The sequence below is a fragment of the Tympanuchus pallidicinctus genome, unplaced genomic scaffold (assembly GCF_026119805.1).
Source record: "Tympanuchus pallidicinctus isolate F22 unplaced genomic scaffold, pur_lepc_1.0 scaffold8, whole genome shotgun sequence".
Taxonomy (NCBI): Eukaryota; Metazoa; Chordata; class Aves; order Galliformes; family Phasianidae; genus Tympanuchus; species Tympanuchus pallidicinctus.
The window spans coordinates 56,117,048-56,142,853 of record NW_026294802.1 but is presented as its reverse complement, the minus strand read 5'-3'; the positions used below and the strand labels follow the sequence as shown (position 1 = coordinate 56,142,853).

General features: G+C 37.8%; 1 protein-coding gene across 15 annotated transcripts in view; it reads left to right on the top strand.

Moving 5' to 3' along the window:
* The first annotated feature begins 264 nt into the window (after window positions 1-264).
* Window positions 265-25,806, top strand: part of GARNL3 (GTPase activating Rap/RanGAP domain like 3) — a 41,409-nt gene continuing 15,867 nt past the window's right edge. For 4 of the 15 annotated variants that reach the window (XM_052669421.1, XM_052669410.1, XM_052669412.1 and 1 more), the window contains exons 1-14: window positions 265-353; window positions 10,748-10,817; window positions 11,542-11,616; window positions 12,939-13,038; window positions 13,423-13,541; window positions 14,345-14,409; window positions 17,255-17,318; window positions 17,563-17,595; window positions 17,977-18,052; window positions 18,650-18,748; window positions 19,247-19,350; window positions 20,296-20,404; window positions 22,705-22,750; window positions 25,242-25,348. In XM_052669421.1, coding sequence (XP_052525381.1) covers window positions 280-353; window positions 10,748-10,817; window positions 11,542-11,616; window positions 12,939-13,038; window positions 13,423-13,541; window positions 14,345-14,409; window positions 17,255-17,318; window positions 17,563-17,595; window positions 17,977-18,052; window positions 18,650-18,748; window positions 19,247-19,350; window positions 20,296-20,404; window positions 22,705-22,750; window positions 25,242-25,348 — 1,141 coding nt within the window. In that variant the 5' untranslated portion in view covers window positions 265-279. Of the gene's footprint in view, window positions 354-448; window positions 637-3,538; window positions 3,733-8,136; window positions 9,555-10,747; window positions 10,818-11,541; window positions 11,617-12,938; window positions 13,039-13,422; window positions 13,542-14,344; window positions 14,410-16,695; window positions 16,783-17,254; window positions 17,319-17,562; window positions 17,596-17,976; window positions 18,053-18,649; window positions 18,749-19,246; window positions 19,351-20,295; window positions 20,405-22,704; window positions 22,751-25,241; window positions 25,349-25,806 lie in introns of those variants that run through there. The other 11 variants (XM_052669415.1, XM_052669409.1, XM_052669417.1 and 8 more) reach the window with 10 other exon arrangements.

Here is a 25,806-nt window from a genome sequence, read left to right as displayed (position 1 = left end):
CCAGAGCCCAAACCTGAGTAAACCAAAGGCCGCCGGGGTTTGCAGGTCTTCGCTGGGATTCCATTCATACAACGCCAGCTCCCTTTGTGGCCGGCGCTAGAGACCCGCGGGCTCTAGGACCTGGGCTCGGCAGCCTGCGCCATGGTGCGCGGCGGAAAGGCCCTGGGCTGCCGAGCGCCACACCGCCGCGCGGCCTCCGCCCCTGGTCTCCGTGGCCGCGCGCTCGCCTGGCCCGCCCGAGCAGGGAGCGCTGGGGCTCCGCGGCGCAAGTTTGTCCTGATGCCGTTGTCAGATGCGCAGGGCAACTTCACCGCCAGTTGCTGCTGGTGCCCGGCGCCTCTCAGAGTCCTCTGGTAACTACCTGTCAGCGGCTGCCATTCCGGTAGCGCGGGCTGTGGGCGGGCCGCGGGCGCGGCGCGGCCGGGCGACCCTGTGATGGAGCTGCCTGAGGGCGGCCAGGCAGGCGGGTGACGGCAGTTCTTGCCTGAAAGGGGCAGACGAGCTGCGCGTGCTCACTGGTAATCGGCAGCGGCCTTCCCGACTTGGTGATGACCCTGAAGCGTGAGACGAGAGAAAAAGTGGCTTCGGGTATGGGTTTAAAATAAACCAACAAAGAGAAGATCTAACCCGAATGAGGTCTGTGGGTGAACCGGAGAGGCTTTGATTAAGCTGTGCTTCCAACTGATAACATGAATATATGTATATATATACAAAATATATTCAGTTGCGTACATATTCTCAGAGACATAAGAAACGCTTGCCTGCAGGAAAAGAGAGTCTTTTTATTTTTCTTTACATATTGCAAAAGTATCATTTGAAATGCATAGATGACTTTTTCCATTTGGAAAATTTAGGATGTTTTTAAAATGAATATATTTCATTGTTTTCTTAAAATCACTATTTTCTTAAAAATGGAGTTTATTATGTGAATTTTCCAATGCATTTGAGAAGATAATTACTTTTGTTCTACTTATGTAAGATAATGTGTTCTTTGTTTTTTTTTCCCCCCCCCAGAAGAAAATACAGTTTATTTTTCCCTTCCATAAGCTACACACTTTGTTTATTAGCCTTCTTAAAAAAATGAATCAAAGCTTACCCACGTGTTGAAATTTAATTATCTATTTAAAAAACAATTATCATGGATTAGGATTTCTTTGATTTACTGGGTTTTGTTTGGATCTGCATCCCTTATTGCATCAGCTGTGCAATTGCAAAAGCACTTTCTTTTTTTTTTTTTTTTTTCCTAAAAGAGCTTTCTGGTCTAGAATACTAAACTCTCTGTCAGCTACAGAGAATGTGCCTTTCTGTTTGGTGTTGAAAGTGAAGGCTACACTTCAGAGGATGTCATTACAGTAGTTCTCTTTCCTTACTTCTAAGTAGAAATTTTAATATTTATTTATTAAGGGCCTGGAGCATCTCCCATATTCATTTCTAAGAGTCTGTGATAACTTCCAAAGTATATTCCCTGTCTGCAAGATTCTGAGAATCTCTGCTAGTCAGAATTTTGTTAGGAAGACTTGTTTCACATGGCCTTAATAAAAATAATGAGGAGTCTTTATTTTAAGAGAAGTATAGCACAATTTGAAGTTGCTGAGACTACAGGTGTCACGAATCTGGTGAATTAAGCCCTTTATTGGTCTTTATGTAAATCATACAAAATGGAAAGCTATTACAAAGGCAGAATTAGATTAAGGAAACTATGGAAATTAAACAGAAAGTAATGAGTTTTTTTGATGTTTAAGATTTATTATACTTTGAGTCAAAAAATCATTGAAGTGATGGCATAATACAGAAATCTGATGTGCTGATCTTTTTCATTCAGAGCGTCTGTGTTTGGATTCTATCCTAGCTGGAATTTTTAAGAGCTGTTGAATTTCATGCACATTTCACAGACTCAGGCTTTCAAGGGACTACTTAGAAAGGTATTGATTAACAAAAAAAAAAACTAGTTTGAAGAGTTAAAGGGAGAATCTTCCATAGTGTTGTAATTTCTAGAGTCCATGCAGAGGCAAGATTCCTTTCTATTCTGTTTAAAACAGAGGTGATTGTGTTTAAAATGTTGATATTTTCATTTTAGGATGACAGGGAGGTACCACAGAGCAAATATTTGAGTGAATGCATGCGTTCATTTTAACTATTTTATATGTGTTGTGCAGAAGGAAAGAGGAATAGGGTAAATGACAACTTCTTTGCAGTGAAAGTAAAATAATTTAAGTAATGTTGTGTGTCATTATTTCTATAGAAGTACATTCTTCTGAAGGAGCACGAGATGTGAAATCTTGTTTATGGCAACTTGTAAAGCAATGGAGATGCTCAGGAAGAAGGAAAATTGTGGTTTAGTACAAAATGTTGAGTAGGGTTGATGTTATTTTTTTAAGTACAGAGTTTTGTTTCTCTAGTATAGAAGCTATCTTGAAGCTGTTTTACTGGCAGTGTATATTCTTGTTCATTAGGATGCTTTGATATACCAGCAGTCAGCCTTGAGTTTCAAGTGTTATTTGGTGAAAATTAATTTCTGTTGGCATGTAGAATACATAAATACTGGTTTGCAATAAACCTGTTTGTGGTTACTGTTTGGATTTGTGTTATGAAATTTAAGTTATGATGTAACTAACTTCCGTACATGTAGTCTGCAAAAAAATTAAGGTATTCTTTACAAGGCATTATTGTATAAGGCTAAAAACAATTTTTTCCATTGACTTCTAAAACTGAAAGATCTTTCCCATACACAGGAGATCATCCTTCAATAACAAAAGCAGCATTTAGTGATACTTTAGTTAACAACTAAATGCAAAGCATTGTTTACAGTACTTAGCCATTTATCTTCCTGTAATGTCTTGCTTGTAGACATAAGTTTTAATTTTTAAAAAGAAAGTTGTAGCCACTAAAGTGCAGATTCTTGCTGGCTTTGAAGATTGGTTTGGGTGGTGACTCTCCTGTCCAAACATGAATAGTAAAATCAGAATAGTGTATCTAATGACGTGAGATTATTTCCTAAGTTGGTAAATGTTATTATTTTAAATTTGATGTCATTATTTCTGTCTGAAAGAACTATGACATGCTACCATTATCTACATAAATGAAGGAAAAAGCAGTGTGCAGGAGAAAGCATGAAGAGATGTTACTCCAGAAGTATCCCACACAGGGCATTCTTACTCTTTTTTGGCCCTGGAGTAAAATGAAAACAATTATTTAAATTTTGTTCATTGAGCATCATATTCATATCGTATCACTTAGACGCAGTCGTTGGATGCCTGCAGCTTACGATTCTTCCTCTGACTTTCAGACATTGGGTATTACTTGAGGACAGCGATATGCTTCTCTATAACAGCAGACATTTCTATGTGAGAGGCTGAGCGAATAGATAAAGCTTCTCCTGTGTGGACCTGAGACGGCAGCTGCCGGGCTGCCAGTGCTTGGCCGACAGCAGGGCCCGTGTTTCTCGCACCGCACCTCTCGCTGCGAAGGGCGGGCCGCTCGCCTCCGATTAGGACTACAGCTCCCGGCGGTCTTCGCGGCAGCGCGACCAGCAGCGCGGAGTCCGAGCAGCTCGCGCAGCATAGCGGGCGCGCGCGCGAGGCGCCTGTGCGTCCGGGCAGCGGGATGTGTGAGAGGAGTCGTCTCTCTCGAGCGAGACGCGACGCTGGAGCGGTGAGGTCCCGGCCTCGCCGCCTGCATGGAGCTGAGCAGCGCAGAGGCGGTGTCCACCCGGTTCCTCGGCCTTACTCAGCGGTACTGGAGCCAAAGAGGCGGCTCGGGCGGGGCGCGGCGTTCCGAGGGCCCGCGCTGCCGATGACGGAGAGGCGGTGTTGTGTTCGTACTGTGCGGGGGGCCTGGGGATGGGGGCTGACGGGCTTTCGAGGAATAGTGCTGCAGGCTCCCGGCTGGCATTCAGCGGAGCGCTGCGAGCCCTGGGACTCGGCCACTTCCTCTGGGGTTGCTGCTGGTGGCGTGAGCGGAGCCGGACGGGGCGCCCGCGGGCCGGTTATTTCGCGTGCTTATGTCTGTGCCCGCCTCTTCAATGAAAATGGATTAACCAATACGATATGTCGAAGGGCTGGGAGGTAAAGACGTGTAAGTAAGGAGACAGGAGAGTCAAAGAGGACATGCAAGCTGTGACTTTGTTATCAAGTAGTTGTAGCATGCAAGCTCACCTTTTTCTGTCGCATCTCCTCCCCCCAAACCTCCTCCATGTAAAGTGCTTTCAGGTGTCAAAGTCCTAAGATGCAAGGCACTTGATGCTTGAGTGGTAAAAATACATGCCTTTTAAGTGTGGGTTGCAGAATATATGAAAACTTGCTTTGCCATTTGGCTTTCAGACTGTTAAAGTTTGTAGGAATTTCTGATGAAATGAGGGGAAAGCTTGTCCTCTTTCCTCTTCCTCATCTGTTAGGATACAAAGCCTTTGTTTATAAACAAGTGAGAGAGGGAAATAGAGTTTGCTGTATGCACTGCACAAATGTGTTTAAACTATTTTGTTTGATTTCTTGTTTCTCATATATATTAAAACGCATGGCGATATAAGTAAACTAACTTATTAAGGCAAATAAGTCTGAGCCACAGGGAAGCTAGCATATATTACAGTGCTGGCTGTATTTGCCCTAATACAACAATTACTATATTTGAAACTGGCATAACTGGAACAAAGTATTTTTCTAGCATAGATCAGGTCGAGACAGAGGAAGGATGTAATCTATACTGAAGAAAATTAGTAAGAAAAGCTAATAGTAACTACAGCATATTTTTTAACTGAGATGATATGAGAAGTCGGAGAGTTGATGAGAAAAATCTCTAGTAACCAAGAATGGAAAGCTGAAGAACGTGCACACTGGAATTCACTGTGGAATATGTGCAGTTATGCAAATAACATGATAATCTATATTTTGTCTTTTCATAAAGTAAGGTGCTTAGCTTTGCCAAGGTTGTCTATTTAGCATTTATGTTAGTGCAAGATTCTGCTTCTAATTGCTTAATATGAAGTATGGTAGGAAGCAGTTGGGTTGATGAGTACCAAAGACTACCTTTCAAGTATAATTCTGATGTGAAAAGGATAGTATGTGAAAGTTATACATGTTTTAGCCATTTTGAATCAGGATGCAGAAGGATACGACTATTATTGCAAAAGCACTGATGGATAACTGTTACTGACTTGCATGACAGTGTATGTGGTGGTGAGCATGAAGAGTTCTTTTTGATCCTGTCTGAAAGCTGTTTGAAAAAAAGTGCATCTTTTGTTTCCTCAGACTGTTACAGAATTTATTTGCAACCCTTAAAATAAGTATATTGAGCAAACAGGAGTTGAATGCACCCTTAGTTAGTTAGTTAGTGATGATATTAAACTGAAAGGTGCTGTTTACTCCCTAGAAGTATGGGAGGCCTTCTTGGGTTCTAGGTATGTTGGAGCATTGGCAATCAGCACTGGCACGATATTCAACAAAGATAAATGCTGGGTGAAGTAATGCCAGTCGCAGACTGGGAAATGGGTGGCTAGAGAGCAGCTCTGCAAAAGAGATCTGGGGTTGCTGATTGTCAGTGGGCACAACATGAGTCAGTGATGTACACTGGGAGCCAAAAGAGCAAACTGCATTTTAAGATTAAATGCAGCAGAGACAGCTGGTGAAAAGGGATGATTCTCCCACTGTATTTTAATATTGGTGCAGCTTCACCTTGAACATGGAGTTCAGTTCTGGGCTCCACAAAGTAGAAAATAGACTGTTAAGATAATTGAATGCATCTAGAGAAGGGCAACAAAGCTGATAAAAGGGCTGGAAGTTGTGTGCTGTGAGGACTGACAGAGAACACTCAGGTTGTCTAGTCTGGAGAAAAGAAGGCTACTAAGAACTAAGAAGTTACTTCCATTGCTCTTTAAAAACATCCTGAGGAGTGGAAGCGGAGAGTGAGGTGACGATCTGTTCTTCCTGGTAACCATGGCAGTGGCACAAAACTGCCATTAGAGGTTTAGACTGGATACTTGAATAAATCTCTTTACTGTGAGAGTGATCAGGCACTGTAACGGGCTTCTTAGTGAGGTCATTAATGTTCCATGTCTGTTGGTGTTCAAGAGGCACTTGGATAGTACCCTTAATAATACAATCAACTTTTTGTTATTGTGGAAATGCAAAAAAAATTAAAAATAAAAAATTCCAATAACCATACTCAGACTGTTCCTTCCCAGGCTCTTTATTATGGGCTACCAGGCATATATGTTAATATCTATTTTACATTTTTGTATTTCTAAATTAATTGTTTTGAAGTCATGCCCTCCTTTGCTTTGATGACCTATGCTTTTGTTACCTTAGTGTACTCCTCTGTTATATACCTGTAACAATTTTCTTGTTGTACAATATTTATTTTTGAATAACACTTTGTGTTTTACTTCTGAAGCTTTTAATTAGCATCTGACCATATTATCTTCACAGAATTAATATGCTGTGAGAGGAGTTCAACTTTAAGTATGCTGAAGTATAGGATTTAGTTTGTGGGTATGCAGATAGCTGTAAAATGCCATCATAATTCTCCAATTTTATTCTTCAGATAATTCATACGATGACACTTTTCTCTACTTTCATCCACTTTGAGATTAGCTTTTACTAAGGCAGGAAGGAGTTCAATTTTATAAACTCAGCTTACTTTTTTTTTCTGTTTTGTGGACCTATCACAATTTATGTAACTCTCTGAAAATTACTCGGGTGTGGATGATGTTATTGAAAGCACAGTAGACTGGTGATTCCCTTTGTGGTGACTTCGGAATTTGTGTTGTGTCTGGAATCAGGTCAGCCCCATAAAACAGTTTCCTCACTGCTAGGCTTCCCCAAAACTTGACAAGATTTATTGTGTTAGTGACTCTTACTGTTTTTCTTTTTTCGCTTGGTGACAGGATGAGGGGAAATGATTTTAAACTGGCAGAGGGTAGACTTGAGTGAGATGTTGGTTAGAAATTCTTTACCATGAGGGTGGTGAGACACTGGAACAGGTTGCCCAGAGATGTAGGTGCCCGCACCCTGGAAGCATTCAAGGCCAGGCTGGATGGGGCTCTGAGCAACTTGGTCTAGCGGAAGGTATCCCTGCCAACCCCTCTGCTGTAGGAATTAGATGATGTTGAAGGTCCATTCCAACCCAAACCATTCTATGAATCTGTGTATTTCTTCACTTAGTCAGAGACTGAACTTAGAATTTCAAAGGTCAGCAACAGCAAAGTCTGCTCATCAACCACCATTACTGACAGCGGCAAATGCTTGTTGATTAAAATTGCTTTTACAGTAATTTCCAAGCACACTTAGCCACAAAAATGAATTGTACAGAACAAAAGCAGTACACAGAGAAAATCCTAGCACTACATTTATCCAACTTTTCTGTAAAAGTCAATGTATTATGTGAAATACTTAGTGTCTTAAAATACATTGCAATTGAGGTATTCAGTTTCCTTCATGAAGTATATGCCAAGTTTCACATGAGTTGCAGAATGCAGGAACTTAAAACCTAATGCATGGAGTACAATTTCTGATCCGTGCTTTCCAAATTCTCCCCAAGATGTGAGAAGAAGCTTAATCCTGTATGAAATTAAACTTGAGAACTCCTTGTTCTACGTGGAAGAAAAAAAAAAAAATCGGATGTCCCTATTTTTGTCTGCATAGATGCTAATCTTGAAATTAATTTCTTGTATGTTACCTTCTGTAAGAAAAGATGAAAACTCTGGAGTAATAGTTACAATTTTTTTCTTTACTGCAAATCATACTGAAGTAAAGTTTGTTTCATTCTTCCCTTCAGATGATGGAAAGACTATGCATGTGTGAAACACTGTAAAGCACACACCTATGTGTAAAATGAGAGTAAAATGAGAGCATCTGAAACAGTTTTGATGGTTCAAATATGTAAATTATTGCTACAAAACAACAAGTGAAAGTTAACTGTAATAGGTGGTGGTTCATGCACAGGTGTATTCAGGATTTGCAGTGCTCTGGGCCGTCTTCTCTGTGTTGCAGACTGAGGGGTGTAAGGGCTGCTGTTTGCTGTAACTTCTGTGCAATAGTGTGGGGCTATTACAGGAGAAGTTTAATTCACAGGTCCAGTAGCAACAGTAGTAAGTCTAGGAAAAGAAAAAAAAGTATTGCATGTGAAGTTCTTACAGCGCGTGATCACTGTAACTAGAACTTAATTATGTATGTTCATGCTTTGTGATCTAAAAAAAGCTGGTGTTTTTTTGATTTCCATTTAAGATTGTTTCATCTGTCTTGATGTGCGAGCTGGATGGGTGCACAATAATGTTGACCAAAACTGGCTGAATGGCAGGGCCCAGAGTGTTGTGGTCAGTGGTGCAAAGTCTAGTTGGAGACAAGTGACTAGTTGAGTACTCTAGGAATCAATCCAACTGTGTTTGACATCTTCATTAATGGTTTGGATGTCTGGGCAAAATGTACCTTCAATGAGTTTGCAGGTGACAAAAAAAAAACCAAACAACTGTGCAGTGGCAGATAAACCACAGGGTTGTGCTGCCATCCAGAGACTTCAACAAGTTGGAAAAGTGGACTAACAAACATCTCATGACAAGACAAGATGTATTTGACCCCTTAGAGTGCGAGAGCTGCTTTTGTTTAAAGATCAGGAAGCATTTTTTGTGTATGGATAATAGAGCACTGGTACAAGCTGCCCAAAGAGTTCTTTCTCTCCTTTTTGTCTGCTTCTTTTTTTGCAGTGGGGAAAAAGGAGGAGTTTTTGTTTTTTGTTACAGCGCAAGCTTTTTGGACCACAGGCTTCAATGTTTATTTTCTGTCAGATAAGATTCCTTAATATTTGTGTCTATGAAAAAGTGCATCATAGGTAAGGTCAAATTGTAGTTGGTTTGGTGGCTAGGGCAAGGATCCAAGCTCTTTTTTTCTTTTTTTTTTTCTGTTGCGGACTTTTCTCTACTGTGCATATTTCCAGTATGAGATTGTACTGTTTTCTTGGAAGGTGTTTCATTGTGATCCTCGGGAAACTTAAGATTATTGACTGTTCACGTTCGAAATAAGTTTGTTGTGCAGGTCATCAAAAGCTGAAAGCTTAAGTTATTATATTTGTGTTTATGTATGTTTTGCCAGTGGACGAGGTAAGCACAAAGGTCTCAGACACCAAGTTAAAGAAGTTGTTTACTTAAGTTTAAAACAGTGAGTTAATAAATTATGCAGCAAGAATAAAACAGAACAAGGCAGTGCAACTAACTGTTACTACATGAGGGTAGTGATTAAGAAATACACATTTCCAATTGCCCTAATACTTTACCATTATTCAGATCCCCAGCTGCTGGGGAGCCCCGGTTACAGCCAGGATTTAGAGCCTTTTTCAGCAACTGGGAGGTTCTGTGCAGTGCACCCACTCGTAGGTGAGGTCTCCAGATTTGCTGCAAGGGAGTCCAGCTTTTAAACTGTTGAATAACCAAGTTTACCTGACAATTAGGTGGAAACATCTGGTTTCATTCTCCCTTTGGATTTCACCTAAAGCCTGGCCAGGGCTCAAGGAGGAGTCAAGTACGTTTGTGTACTCATAGGCCTTGAAACAATGCTTCTAAACAAGGAAAGGTTAGTATGTTCTAGTAGTGCTTTAGCTAAGCTACATCTCTTGCTAATGAGATGTTTTGTTCAAGATACATATTTCACTAATGATCGCACGTATTTTACTAATGTTCAGATACTGATGATATGTAACGCTGGGTTGTGGGATTCATCTGAGGTCAACTTTGATTCCAGGACTAGTGTTCAGCTGTTAGTACTTCAACATAATTATGTTTCCAACTGAGTGATTGTTTTGGAGCTTTTTAAAATCGAATCTAATGTGGATTATCCTCAGTTCATATAGGCGACTGGTTTTATTGCTATTGTGGAATGTATGTGTACCTTAGACATCAGAACTGTGGCTTCATTGCCTTCAGAGGCAATAGAGTCATTTTAATTGGAAAAAAAAAGGATCTCCATTAAAGCTGACAGTAGAGTGAATTGAAAGTAAGTTTGGAAATATGATGGTGTGACTGAGTTGCTAGCTTTGGCACTGACTAATTAGTCAAAATTCCTGTTGTACTTGCATCTAAATATTTATTTTGCTTTAACATTTACAAATATGGGAGGATTAGTGTCTATAGTTAGAGGAGGTGTTTGCCCTCTGTTTTGAGCTTGCGAAATACATGCTGATTTGCTTAATGAGATGTAATGTTGTAAGATGGTAAATGCTAGTGCATGTAGACTGTGAATGTGAAATTCAGTGTCTCCTTTTGCTTGCATGACAGTTTTATCTTCGTTATAGGTGGAGAAAACCTGTCAATGCTGTTCCTTTGTTACGCTTTTGAATTAAAACAATTGTTTAATTGCTGTATATAGTCTAAAAAAAAAAAGAATTTCTGGAAAAAAAAATATTTAGCAGCATGCTGAGCATAGCTTATTGAACATAGTGCAGTTGTCCTGTTTGAAGCGCAAAGTTTTGCATTTATAAACCACTTTGGAATTCCAAATTGGTCACATCATGACTAGATATTTAATTTAATAGTAGATTTTGCTTACAGTCAAGACACAGAGATTTCTGTTCTTTTGGCAGTAGTATGAAAGCCAGACTGCAATGGCTGCTACACTGTGCACATTGTAAGGAGTTTTCCCTGCAATAACAAGCTTTCGCACTGGAAACCTTGTTCCGCAGGGATGGCTTTTGTTGATGGTAGTGTGTAGGGTTGCATGAAATCTAGGGCTTGTTGAATGTGTATACTGATGAAGCATTTCTGTTCCAGCTCAGTCTCTGAAGATCTTGGTTGCAGACGTGGAGAGTTCAGCAGGAAGCACTATGGATCCGTGGAGCTTGTAAGTTTGTTTGCCCATCCTTTAATTTAAACAGCTTTTAATGTGGAATTCAAATCCTTTTCATTTCCAGGTAAAAAATTGCATCTGTTTTGGAAAATGCTTATTCTAAGCTGGACTAGAAAAATTAAAGGGTAGTAAAAAGAGACTTCAGAACAGCTGTGTGAGGTGTGTGCTATGTAATCTTTTTACAACCTTACTTGGGAAGCTTTCATTTTAATGGGGCACAAAATATTATGTAAATATCCTGTTTACACCACTACCCCTCAAACCTTCTCCCACCCCTTCCCCCCCCCCCAAAAAAAAAAATTCAGAAACATTGAAATTGATCTATGGTTCCTCCTGTAAGTTGAAAACTGCCAAATATTATGTTTCTATTTGATAAGGCATGTGCAATTATTCGAGCTAAAAACTGTGTGCTTGCCTGTGTGTTAACGTGAGCATGCATGTGTCTGATTTTATGTGTACTTGCCTCTGTGTACTGGGAAGGAAAGAACTAAAAGAACTAGGTTAGGATCTGCTAGATGAGTGTATAGCTCTCCCATTCGTGTGTCCTTAGAGTTATATTTGGATCATTGCAAATCTGTAGTCAGATGGGTAGCAGCTGTGCTGATTCCTCTGTGAGTTTTGATAGGACACCTGGAAGAAAAAGAAACCCAGTAAGATTCGGTTGCTGATCATATGGATATTTTTGGAACTAGAAACTCTATCTTAAACTCTCTCATAGCTTATATCTAGTGATGCTGATGGAGCTATTCAGAGAGCTGGACGATTCCGTGTGGAAAATGGCTCCGCTGATGAGGTAAGTGGTTAAACATATGTAAAGCTGAAAAAATAATTCAGTTTCAGTTTCTCAACCGGAAGAAGTAGTTACAGTCAATTACTAGGAGAGTGATCTTGAAGGATGTTAAAAAATAAGAAAATGTAAGAATCTAAGAGGAGGGAAATGGTGTTTGTTACCCCCCAAGATTAGCTTAAGTATTTGTTTAGGAGTACACAATCTCAACAATTTAATTTTTAAGGAAAGAGATATTTCCTTTTTTTTGTAATACTTTGCTCAGCTTATGAAATTAGAAGAAAAATATTCATTTTATCCTCTGCAGTCCCTAATTCACCATGTTACACCAGTGTCCCCTTTGTGCTTGTTTTGTTGGTTTTTTTTTTGTAAGTTTTTCCTTGGTGTGATGAAGGTATAGCATCTTTTTCTCCTAGATGTGTTTAGGCAGTTATGTTTATTTTTAAATATGAGACGAAGAAGCTGAGTGGAGTCTGAAAGAGTCATTCACCTTAAGTTCTCCAGCAACACTTAGATTTCTCCTTAAATAATTGGGAGGGGAAGGCTGTCTTCCTTTGAAAATCATTTTTGGCTGTAAATAGCACCATAATATTTGAAGAAAGAAAACTTCATAGTCTTGAAGAGTATGTAAGGTCTTGGTAAACTTATGATGAACTGATATGAATCATAAGTTATTAGTTTGCATCAGCATTGGGTGCAGCATTAAATTAGATATTCTGCATTGATTCCCTCTTGGGTTGTGTTCTGTAGATTGGATTTTCAGTTAAGTTTCATGCAGTTCAAAAGCTCTTAATCTTTTATTATAGATAGATTCTCTGAGTGACTGGTGAAATACCACATGATAAATAGACATGGCCTATTCCTTATGAATTCTCGTAGTGGAAAAGGAGTGAGGCATGCTGAATTTCTACAGCATTATCTGCTCCAGTTAGGAGTCCTTGAGAAATATTTTGGGAAGAAAGGAGAAAATGAAACTTGTGAGGAGAGAAATCTGTTTATTTATTCATTTACTCTTAAATTTTAAAAACATAGGTCTTCAAATTAAATATTTAAAGATCTACTTTTCAGTGGGATGCTAAGGTATTACCTGTAATAGTGATATGAAGGGAGAAGACTGCAGTTATTTAAAAAACAGAAGAAAAATGCTTTAATTTCAACTATACAACAACTCACTTCAGAATAATTCTTGGCTTTTGGAAAAAAAGAAAAAAAGTGTACAACTAGAATTCTTCCAGTGAATTGACCATGCTTGGTGGCTTCTTCAACTGTTACGTTCTCAATTTTTTTAGTGCAGCATTTGACTGAACTGTCTTCCAATTCTTTTTCAGAATACAGGCTACGCTCCAGGTACATGGCACAGGACAGATGTGCATTTGGAAAATCCAGAGTATTATACAAGATGGTATTTCAAATATTTTTTAGGAAAAGGTATTAGTGTTTTTGTGAATTGCCTGAATTTTTGTTCTGTGCAAAAAAAAAAAAAAAATCTTGGAATTCCTGTTATTTATATATTGAACAAGGATGGTATTAACTTAATGTGTTTTCTGTCCTGTATTGAAAGCAAGTTCTTATTTCGTGTATTTTTAACTTGAAGACAGAGGATGTGGTTCTGTAAGCAGAAGAAATCCTGCTAATGAACAGGAAGATTTTTAAGCCCTTCTAGGCCTTAAAATCTATACCTCTCTTGTGTTTTAATGCATATCTTGTATAAATAAATATTTACATAAATAATCGTTTATTTTCTATGTTTTGTGTATTTTATGAGTATGTGTGTTTTCTTGACAGTGGGTAATACTACTTTTCTTCCAATAGTTCATCAAAATTATGTAGGTACAGACTCAGAGAAGAACCCTTTCTTTCTGTCTGTTGTACTTTCTGACCAAAATAATCAGCGTGTTCCTCAATACCATTCAATTCTTTGGAGAAAAACGGTAAGAAATAAATACTTAATTGTTGCTTTGCCTTTTTTGTTCATTTGTATTCTTGTTTGTTTTAGATGCATTGATCATAGACTTTTCTGCTTTCTTCAGAATTTCAGTATTTAGTATATAGTTTTTATTTTGTAGGAGAATGTAAAATTTTACCCTAGTAGATAGCACTAAGCTAGCTTAGTGGGTAACTTACACTAAATTTTCTGACAGAGATTTATGACAGTAGTTATTTTGTAATTTTTCTTACGTGGAGTTCTGCATTATTTTTAGAAATGTTGCCTAAATTGTTTTTGATTTATGTTTTGTGATGAATTTATATAGTGACTTCATAGCACAGATATACTGATATTTTTATATGATAATAAGAACATAGCTAAATGTGATACTGGTTTCATTGATATCTTGAGGATTTTTTTCCCATGGACCTCTTCATAATGACCTATATCTAAACAATTGATTTAATACCTTTCAGTACTGCGTTGCACTGTGACTTTCCTTTTGAAGTTCCTCCGTGCCAGCATAGTCAGAACTGAGAAAAAAAAATTTTGCATCATCCATGCCTTTTCACATTCAGCTTATTTCAGTAGGAAATACAACTAAGTAAAGCTAGTATGATCTTGATCTTTGCATTTTACTTAATTGTTTTTTTATCAGTATTCCTATTTTAATATATGGAAAAATCGGTATAACCTCTAATGCCTCCTTGCTTTGTTTGTTTGTTTTTTTTGTTTGTTTGTTTTGTTTGTTTTTTGTTGTTGTTGTTGTTTTTTGTTTGGTTGGTTTTTTGTTTTTCCACTTTGTAGGGTACTCAGAAAATATGTCTCCCTTACAGTCCCACAAAAACATTATCAGTGAAATCTATATTAAGGTATGTATTAACAAGTAAATTATCTGATATTTGTCTTTTACTGTAAATCAGAACTTGTTTCATTATTTTCATGATAGATTTTAAAAAGCAGGAATAATAGGCTTGCAAATCTTCATCACCGAGGACAGCAAAACGTACTTTTAATACCTGCCCTATAGTAGACAAAGTGATAACTTACAATAGATTGATTCTCAACACTTCACTGGTTGAGAAGAACGACCTACTTAAATTAGACAGGAGCAGGAGTAAAGAGCAGCAGATTTTGACTAGAGAGCAGATTATGTGGCACTGACAAGAGGAAGCAAACAAGGGAGAAACCAAGAATTTTATCTGCAAGTGATTGTTTCCTTGCAAATCCACACTTTGTGTGCTTTATGCACTCTGTCAGTGAGATTAAAAGATTCTTTCTCCCAGCCAGTCAGTATGAGCACACTTATACTGTTCTTCCACTTTTCTGACAGAAGAGAATATAAAGTGAGCAGCCCAATACCTTTTCTGTTTCTTTTAACTATATTATCAACTGAAACATCAGAACCCCTTTCTGCAAAGTGTTTATTCAGATTTCACCTGCACTTTTTATAATCTAGTTATGTGGCATATTTTCTCAAGGTCCTCTCTGAAAACTTCAAATTCAGCCTTCGACTTATGCAAAGATTGTACTTCCTCTAGAAACTCGTAACAATTGTATTCATTTTGCTGAGCAGGTAGTATGTGTCAGATGAATGGGCAGTCATTGGATCTCCAAAACCTTTGATACGTAACAGGGTGAAGGCAAATGTCTCTTGCTCAGAGGCTGGTTCACTGGATAAGACTGCTAATGCTGATGTAAGAGAAACATTATGGGAGTAGAGCATATACTGTGAAGTCACAAGCACCAGATCTGGTTTTTCCACAACTCTCCAAGTTTTATGAGAAGCCCCAGTCCACTGATTTTGCCAGAGAGGCTAGTCAGAACATTGGGGCTCACTTATTGAAATTTTTTATCTCTTGACCTGTGGCTTTGGTTTGATGTCAAGATGATGAGTTGAGAACACTTCAGACATCTGCTACCTTCCTCATTAAGATGAACTGAGTCCCCTCACAGCTTCTGCAGGTCTGGAGTGAACACTGTCCCTAGTTGTCAGCACTGTGTTCTGTACCTGTGTAAACACCTGATTTTCCATGTCTGTTCACCAGTTGCTGAAACATCACTTCCTAACATCACTTAGTAACACAGCCTCTCCCATCCTCTCACCAAGATGCACAGTCTAATTCAGACATCCCAGATGCAAGAAATTTTGGCTTCTGTTAGGTACGCTGTTACTCATTTATTGGAACACCTTCATGTGGGTGTTCCATCCTCCAGATTTTGAAGGAAAATGGAAGCTTGTTTTAGACCCCTGTTCCTTGTTTTCCCTAGCGTGTTTGCTGCTTGGGATCAGTTGGATGAATGTTGCCTCCTTTTGCCCACTGAGGCATGAAATAAATCTGAATACTCCATTGCCCCTAAGAAGGTTCCTTGAGCCTTCCCTCAGAGCTGATTAATATTCCTTTGGCACCTTACCCTGTTTCCACCAAGTGTGAATCTTGGTAGGAACTGTTCCAAAGAGTTATCAATATATTAATAAGCCCATTTGTTGTGAATGAATGGGGACATTGTAATCACTTTGAAAAGGAAATGGAGCAAATCTCATCTACATTGTGATCCAGCTTAAATAAAAATGGAAAGGTGCACCAAACTTGACATACATGTTAGTTTGCTGCATTCTAGACAGATTGTGTTCTGTACTGAAATAAATGGACAAAGCCATAATAAATGCAGGAGCGTATTGAATATTTCTGTTTATTGAGGCAGTTGATCATGCTTCTCATTTAAATACCCTTTCTTCTGTTTTTCTGTTCTGTTTTTGTATCTTTGTTACTTCAATTTTATGCTAAACTGACAGTTTTTTATTTTAATTGCTGCTTATCCACATGCCTGGAAATGTTCAGTGTCTGGTTGAACGGGAATTTGAGCAACATTTGCTAGTGGATGGTGTTTCTGCTGGTGGCAGAGGGGTTGGAAGTAGATGATCTCCAAGGCTCCTGCCAACCCAATCCATTCTGTGATTTTTGTATTGTTTTAGAAAAGACAGAAGAAAAGCTTACAAACCAGAGTAGGTTATTGTATGGGAACTGCTGAGTCGCGGCCTGAACCTCTGATTGATCACCTGAGGCGAGCCGTGAGTCAGCCAGAGGAGCACAGGTGAAGGCAATTCAATTCACCTGTGCTGCGGGAAGGGGTGGAGCCAGGCTGCACCCCTCCTAGACCTATTGAAGAGCTGGCTGCCAGAGGGGAAGGATCTCTTCTGGAGATCACCTCTCTTGGTGTTTTCTAGTGAGCTCAGCCGAAGGGTGAGCTCTTCCACTTATTCTCTTTTTGTTATCGTTGTCTACTTTGCCTAACTCTCTTGATTATATTGTGATTATAATATTTTGATATCTATTGATTATACACAATTATATTGTGATTATAATATCTTGATATCTATTGATTGTACAGTTACTGAGTAATATAGAATGCTTTTAGTAGGTATATATAAAGCAGAAGTGAAGGATAATGGATTTCGAATACGTGTTAAATGCTGTAAACATAATCCTCACTTCCATCCAAGGCCTTAGTAATTTCTGTTCTTAAAATCCGAAAGAAATTTAGGAAATCTTAGAGATTAGCATTGTGAAAAAGAAATAACAGTTCCGCAAAATATTCCATATTAGGCAGACTCGTTGAACAATTCCTTTCAATAGGTGGCATAACTGCAATTAATAATACTTTAATGTTGAAAATGTGTTCTTTCTATTAAACAACATTTCATTTGCATTTCAGCGCAATGAGTCTTGAGAAATTTGAGAAGGGGCCAAGGGAAATTTTTCATCCTGATATACAGAAGGTAGATTGTGACTTCCCGTGTTTCTTTGCTTTTTTTATTATTTTCTGGAAAATAAAACATTGCGAATATTTTTTTCTGCTTTGTTACAATAGCAGGATAAATGAGAGAAGGGGTTTTGGTATTTACAACTAAATTTTTTTTTATCAGTTGAACTGGCCATTTCAAAACAAAACAAATATGCAATAATGTAATGATTTGTGTTGTCTTTAATATGAGAGTGCTAAACATAGTGTTTTATTTACAGGATTTATTGGTTCTTGAAGAGCAAGAGGTAAATGTAAGCTTACACTCTTAGTTCGTAGATCTATTCAATGAATTGAGCATTGTATTTGAAATATTTGTCCTAACATATTTGTGACAAATTTCAAGTTGATGCTTATTGCAGTAAAAAATGTAGTATTAGTTTTCAATATGAAATTGAAAATCACTTTAAGCACCATTATGAAAAGTATGTTATGTAATTCATAGTCTATAGTCAGAGGTAAATTATTAGATGTCTGTTATTTCTACATGTAATGGAACTGATATGAGGTGAGTACTCACATGTGCAAGATATACACAAAGCTACATATTTTTAAAAAACCTTAGATTTGTGAACATTTATTTTAGGCCTTTAGATTGATTGATTTAGCTAATCATTTTTTGTTTAATTTTTTAGGGATCTGTGAATTTTAAATTTGGAGTCCTTTATGCTAAGGATGGGCAGCTTACAGATGATGAAATGTTCAGCAATGGTGAGTCTTTCCCCTTTTCCTTAATTGTTCTATTCATACAATTGAAAACCATAGGGTAGTGCCCAGATGACAGATAATGATAATTTTAACAGTAATTTTGTTAGGTTTTCATGCTAGTGTTTGGTGGGAAAAATGTAGCATAGACTCTTCTGTTTCTACGAAAGGTTGCCACAAGAACCCTACTACTACAGCTTGGACTGTGCTGAAATTTTCTCCCTAGAAATAGACTATACAAAGTAAGGTTTGAAAAAAGAAGCAATTGAAGGAGGCGACTCATGTTACCTGAGAAAGGTCCTGTTGTTTCTACTTCTCATTCTTATACTTTCACATCATTATTACATTCTTGCATGTGCTTAAATAGTGTTATGGCATTAGCTGAAGAGATGATTCTGTAGTGTTGCATGATTATCCTTTTCCTATAATTCTGCAAGACTGAGAGGCTGTTTCTGTCAGGGTAGAAGGCTTGGATGACACTAGGAGAAACTAACTCTGGTCCTTATGTCCTGCATACAGGACTTGTTCCTGTATTTTGATTAATCTTTGATAGGTGTTATGCACGTGCTTTTCTACTGTAACTGTTCCCCTTTCCATGTGTAGAAACTGGAAGTGAAAGCTTTCAAAGATTTTTGCATCTCTTGGGTGACACGATTACTTTGAAAGGCTGGACAGGCTACAGAGGGGGACTGGACACAAAAAGTAAGAAGAAAAGAAGCAGAGGCTGCAATTTAAATTGTTTTTGCTTATTGCATGGATATAATATGTGTACTTTAGAAATAATATGATTTCAAAACAGGCTTCTTATATGCTTGCTAAATGTTCTGCTTCACCAGAAAACAGTAAATCAGGTTAGCTTAAATCACTGGGGAAAGAGAAGTATTTATACGACTTGTATTTTAAAGTGAAGGGAATGAAGGAATAACCTGACATACTTTATAACGATAGGGCATTATGGCTGTGTTAAGACCTATATGTGATTTCAGGAGGCTTGGTAAAGGATGTCATAGGTTTTAGCTGTTTAAATACACAGATCAGACTGCAAACTCAAATTCAGACATCTGTGCAAAAGTATAAATCTAAAATGGGTCAGAAAAAGGGATGACTAAAGAAAATTTGAAAGAATGACCTGAAATATTTTTGAATCTTTTGGAAACTTAAAGGGCATATTTCTGCTAAGAACGTTGTCTTTCTTTGCAGATGATACCACAGGAACCTTTTCCATCTATACAGTTTACCAAGGGCATGAAATTATGTTCCATGTTTCAACAATGCTACCATATTCTAGAGAGAACAAACAGCAGGTACATATTTCTCTCATCCTCCCTTTTTTTCCTTATTCCCCCCCCCCCACCTCCTTTCCCAGTAATCAAAGACTCCAAAACTTCTTAAAATAAGATAGGGATATTTTTTCCTGTTCATAGTTTAGAAATGAAGAGTTTTGCAAAGAATATCAATACTGATTAATTAAAAAATAATGAAGTATTCTGACAGTCAGATGATTTGTAGAGCTTCACTGCTGCAGTTGCCATTGCTTTCAAAGATTTTATGAAGGCTGAAAATTAGACATGTATGGTATGCATGAAAGTGTTTTGATAATTCATACAGCTCATACTCAGGTAATAATTAATGTAGTTTGAAAGAAAGTCTGCTTGTTAGTGCGCTAATGGTGAGCTTTGTGCATTTGCTGTGAGGCAATGCCATTGTTCTCTTCATAGGAAAACCAGGTAGGTTCGTGGGTACTTTTCAGATATGCTGTCTTGCATTCATCACTTGACCCTTTCTGAAGTGTCAATCTTCTCATACTTCTGCCTTGAGTAACAAGATCACAGAATAAACCAGAGGACTTCAATTATTATAAAAGAGTAATGCAGAATTGGGGTTTTTCTCCTTTTATTTCAAGTAATGAATTTTCTTTTATGGAATCCTAGTTGTTCCATTTCCTGCTTGTGAATATTAATGCTTGTAAATTCTGACAGCTCTGCTCATTTAAAAAAAAAAAAAAAAAAGAAAGCAGTACATGACATTGCTAAGCTGAGTTGCTTATGATTGGAGATAGTATTAATTATTTAAAGATATTTGTGATACTCTTTATTAATGCTTGACGTTTTGTAAGCCGCATCCAGTTTAAGAGCATTGTTTCAGAGTTCTGTCACAGAATTTTTAAGGCATTGATCTCCTTTAAGTCATTCTCTTCCCCTCCTTTTCCCCTCTCTGTCTTTCTCTTTCCCCTTTTTTTTTTCTTTCAGGTAGAAAGGAAGCGGCATATTGGAAATGACATTGTCACTATCGTATTTCAGGAAGGGGAAGAGACTGCTCCAGCATTCAAGCCATCCATGATTCGCTCTCATTTTACACGTATCTTTTTCTTTATATTTTCTACTTTTTTAATTGTCTTTATTTTTAATATTGCTTCTAATTTTACCCTAACTTCCTCCTATTTGCTGTTTACAGGGTGCGTTCTTTACTTTCAACTACTTGACTAGTAGCTTTAAGTCTCCCGCATAATTTTTTTTGTGTCAGACTGCTTAAAAGACTGCTTCTATGTCAGATTACTTTTTATTAAAAGCGTATATTTTCATTATTCCACAAACTCAATTTCATGAAACTTTGTAAATTTTCATAAAGTATAAATTCACAATAATATTTCTGTTATTGATGTTAAGTAAGATTGCATGTATTACTGAATATTATCTTACCATGTTCAGATGATGTTTATTTTGGGTATTTATGTATTTTGGTTCACTGTATCTGAAGACTTTCAGACCTTAAACCACCTGTCTTCCAGATTTGTTGCAGCATGTATTTTTCAAACTTCTGTTTGAAAACATTGTGAAGACAATGTAGTTCCAAAAAGCTGCTGTCAATTGCATCAGACTGTCATGGGGATCATACCAGGTGATCTATATATCCCATTCTGGCATCTCTTTGACCAGATTGAATGGCACATGTAATTAAAGAAGAAAAAGTTTATACATGTGCTCTGTTGAAAAGTCTTTAAAAGTGATCACTGCTTCAACTTCTAAACCTAGTTGTCACATTGACTGCTCACTGTTGGAATTTTCTTGCTAATCTTTCTTTTTAGATTGATAATAATCTAATTTGCTCTACAGGGAAGAAGCATCTAGAGCAAAAGAAATTCCACACTTAAAACGAAAACAAACAAAATCCTTTAGTTAGCAGAGCAACCCAAATATTACCAAACAGTAAAAGTTTATCAAGTCAGTATAACTCTTTATCCGTGTCAGCGTTCATAAACAGAGATGTAATTCTTCCTTTATTGATGTTAAGAAGACATATTATGTAATTAATTAACCCTGCTCTTTTTAATTTCTAACAAACATTGCAAGGTTCAATAGCCTCCTGGCCATGGGGCACGTGTTGCCAGAACCTCTTACGCCAGACTAGCATTCCTGTTTTCCATTTTCTCTTGTTCCTTAGTGATTTGGATACCAGGCTGGGTACCAGGCTTACTGCATGCTCAAGTAGTAAACTTGTCTTCACTTATGACTATTTTCATGAGAGAGATATTCTTGGTTGTTGACGTGGAGCCTCTTGGAGCCTCTCCCCACAGAGGATCAGTTCATCATGGCTTTACTTCGTATGAATTTGTTTGTTTTTTAGAGTGATTACTGGGTGGGGAAGGCCTGTGAGGATGCTTATAGATGTTCTTGTATCATTATATAGCTTGGAAATGTTTTTGAGGAAGCATGAAGACTTGCATGATTGCCATACACACATAACTGGAAAGTAGGTTAGGGTAGAACCTGCAACAGAAAGATCTGCTTGCCTGCCTCTTTGTTGTTGAGGAAAACAGCTTAAAGATGGTGCCAAATAAATGGGTTGATGAATGGAAAACATTGAGCAGAATATTAAAGATATGAGGTACTATCCTCATAATACCAGAAAACTGATCCTTGAAAACTTCATGAAAGTCTGGCTTCTGAGGGATTTCTATTTACCTGAGGTACATGAACTTCTCATTGAGACGCTTTACTGAAAAATGTACCTACTGTCTGCTATTTCAGGGAGTTGTTTTTCTGTTATTTGAATTAACTGCTTTCATAATGAGTCAGAGGGGCAGATGTGCTTTATGTCTATATGAACTTGATTAGGTCATTTGGGAAGATCTTTACCCTTTTGTAGTGGCAGCTGAAGACTAGCCAATACACTGTTAAACATCTTAAATGCATATTTGAGTATTCTCGGTTTATATCTTCCTCTCTGTTTTCTTAGAACCCTTCTAGCAGAACTATTTTGTGGGATTCTTTTTTTCTCAGTGGGAGTTTCAGCACGAGTGACTGTGGGAATCAGTGTGGTGATGGTGTTTTTTATCATCTAAATTTTTATTCTGAATTTTTAATCTGAAGTCTGTCAAACTCACAAACACAAAACAATGTAGCACCCTTTTGGCTTCATGAAGCAGCAAGAAGTTTGTGTTAATAGTAGTAGCTCTATTTTTTAAAATGGTTCAAATGCAATAATTTTGTATGAAACTCCCTTTATAAAAATAGAATGTACGTAGTCTAGAATATTTTGTCTTTACATTGAATTATACTTGACTGTTATTAAATCTGCTATCTGCTGCACGGAAAAAAGTGATTAAAATATATGTGAACTTCATTAGTAATGGATTCATTTCCTTAACTGGATGACAGATATTTTTGCCTTAGTGAGATATAATAAGGAGAATGATAGTTACAGGTAGGTGCTGATTGTAACTAATAACTTTATTCTGAATTTCTGATGGATTAGACGTAATGGGAAAACATTTTGTGTTGAACACCTGCCTGCAAGTCAGGAAGGCAAATGAACTTTTAGAATCGAAGTATGGACGTGGATGCAGGTAGCTGTAAGTTGGCTATAAGTTATTCCTATCTAATCATTAGAATAATGACATCCTGGAAGCTAAGGTGTGCACAGCAAAACAAAATGATGGAAGATTTGTCTTCAAGATTCTGACTGCAGAGATCAGTAACATTAATTAACTGTGGTGATATGATGGTTGTGGATTGTCTCTTTACAAGTCTGAGTTTGGTTGTAGATAGGCAAACCAGATCACTTTTAGGAATCTTGAGTCGACTTAAGAGAAGTACAGTTGTACATCACTGTATGGGAACTGCTGAGTCACGGCCTGAACCTCTGATTGATCACCTGAGGCGAGCCGTGAGTCAGCCAGAGGAGCACAGGTGAAGGCAATTCAATTCACCTGTGCTGCGGGAAGGGGTGGAGCCAGGCTGCACCCCTCCTAGACCTATTGAAGAGCTGGCTGCCAGAGGGGAAGGATCTCGTCTGGAGATCACCTCTCTTGGTGTTTTGTGGTGAGCTCAGCCGAAGGGTGAGCTCTTCCACTTATTCTCTTTTTGTTATCGTTATCTACTTTGCCTAACTCTCTTGATTATATTGTGATTATAACATCTTTATCTATTGATTATACAATTGTGATTATAACATCTTGATATCTATTGATTATACAATCACATTCTTAAAACATGGTGAAATTTTGTTGGTAAATAATGTATTCTTCACCAGTGTATTTTGCAGTTAGCTGTAAGACATGAAGGCTGTCCAAGGCTGAGTCTGTCAGGTCTCAACAGAATCTGAACAGCAATCTTTTTTGCAGCCTTGTGCGTAGGCTTTAATAAACAAAATGACTTTTGCCGTGTAGTTGATCCTAGCTATTGTCTAGAGATTAATGCAGTAAAATACAGTAAAAATGTTGAGGGCATACTTTTATAGAATCATAGAAAGGTTTGGGTTAGAAGGGATCTCAAGGATCATCAAGCTCCAACCCTGCTGCCACAGGCAGGGCTGCCAACCTCCATATGTAATACTAGACAAGGCTGTTCAGGGGCCCCATCCAACCTGGCTTTGAACACCTCCAGGGACAGGGCATCCACAACTCTGCACCAGTACCTCAGCATTTTGTTGGTGAAGAACTTCCCCCTGACATTCAACCTAAATCTTCCCTCCTTCAACTTAAAACCATTTCCCTTTTTCCTGCCTTTATCTACGCTTGTAGAAAGTTGGCTCCCCTCCTGTTTGTAGGCTCCCTTTAGGTACTCGAAGGGTGCAGTGAGGTCACCGTGCAGCCTTCTCTTCTCCAGGCTGAACAAGTCCATCTCCCTACACCTGTCTTCATGAAGGAATGTTTATTTTAATCTTTTTCTTTCAACACACAATCTGGGCCACTTGTACCAACCACAACCTGTGATTTCAGAAACTGCTCCTCAGATCTGATCACATGATTCCAACATACAGTAATTCCTGGATTGATTTGGAAGTTTTTTATATGTACGGATATGTACAGCTCAAAGGATTTTTTTGATAGAAATAGCTTTCTTATTTTATACAGATAATAAATTTAAATATTAATGCTATAAATATCTGTAGAACTCTGTATCACTGTGTTTGTCTGGCATACTGCTAAAACTAGCTCAAGAAAAAATCAAGCAGCATGATATTTCATTTTTTGTTTGTTTTCTACTTCATAGATTTTTTTTTACTTGTTCTGCTCAAGCTAAAGAACGTTTCATACCGTGTATCAGGATAAATGACTAATTTTTACCTAGACTGAATAGGATAGATATAGGGGACTTCTGAATTTGTTCTTTGAACAGTTTGTTTCTAGTACCTGGAGAATATTGTATGCACAGTTTTGTTACCTGTCATTCTTGAGATACTGGATCCTTTGCTGATCAGTAGTAATCAGCAGGTACAGCTTTCATGGGAGCAGTTCTCAGTCTTGCTTCCTCAACAAAAGTGAATTTGCTGTTCCCAATATAAATTCAGTTGTATTCGCACTGTTACTCAGAAAGATTCTCGTGCGTGTGGTGAATGCACAGGTGAGAGAGAAAGCTTTACCTGTAATGAGAACATCTTGCAGGGGAACAGCTGTTCTTTTTGGAAAGGACTAGATTTTACTAGCACCGTTAACAGCATTAATCTGTAAGTCGAATTACAAAGTTCTATCATAATTTTAGTGTCTCATTATTTTTGTAAATAATTCATGGTTTTGGTTCAAGTGAATAATTCCAATTGAGTGCCCATTTATGAGGTTTTTTTCATTCAGCTCATGGAAATTTTTCTCCCAGACATTCCCAGATAACCATTTCTGATTCTTTTTTTCTATCTGTAAAAATGACAGACTTTGAAAGTGGCTTCCAATATAGATAAATACTTGTTCTTTCAACAGGCTAAAAATATTTTCAGAAGAAAGCGTTCCTCTCTTTGGGCCTCCACTTCCATCCCCACCTGTGTTTACAAATCACCAGGAATTCAGGGATTTTGTTTTGGTTAAATGTAAGTCAGTTTCCTTTTGCTAGAAATACTTTTTTAGTAATTACTTGTCCAGTGCTTGTTACAGGAAGCAGTCCTTAATGCATTCCAGGAACCTGATGGAGGACTTTTGCCACTGTGTTATATTCCCCAAAAATACCCAGATAATTGAGGTTACCCTTGAAGACTAGGTTTTGTTGGCCAGAGACTTCTTTAAAAAGCTTAAATAAGGTTTTGTTGGTCTTGTCATTGTGACCGGTAGATCAATAACAGATACCTAGCGTAATAATCATGATTTTGCTCTCTTACCTGACAGGAAATTAACTGTTAACTTATCTCACATATTACTCAAAAATATTTAAATTGGTTTCATACTTACATTGATTCTTTTTTATATTTTATTTTTTATATGGGTTAGGTAGTTATTGGGGTGCTTTGTTGAATTCTGCCATTATTCCTTCTTCCCTCTTAAGCTTGAAGGA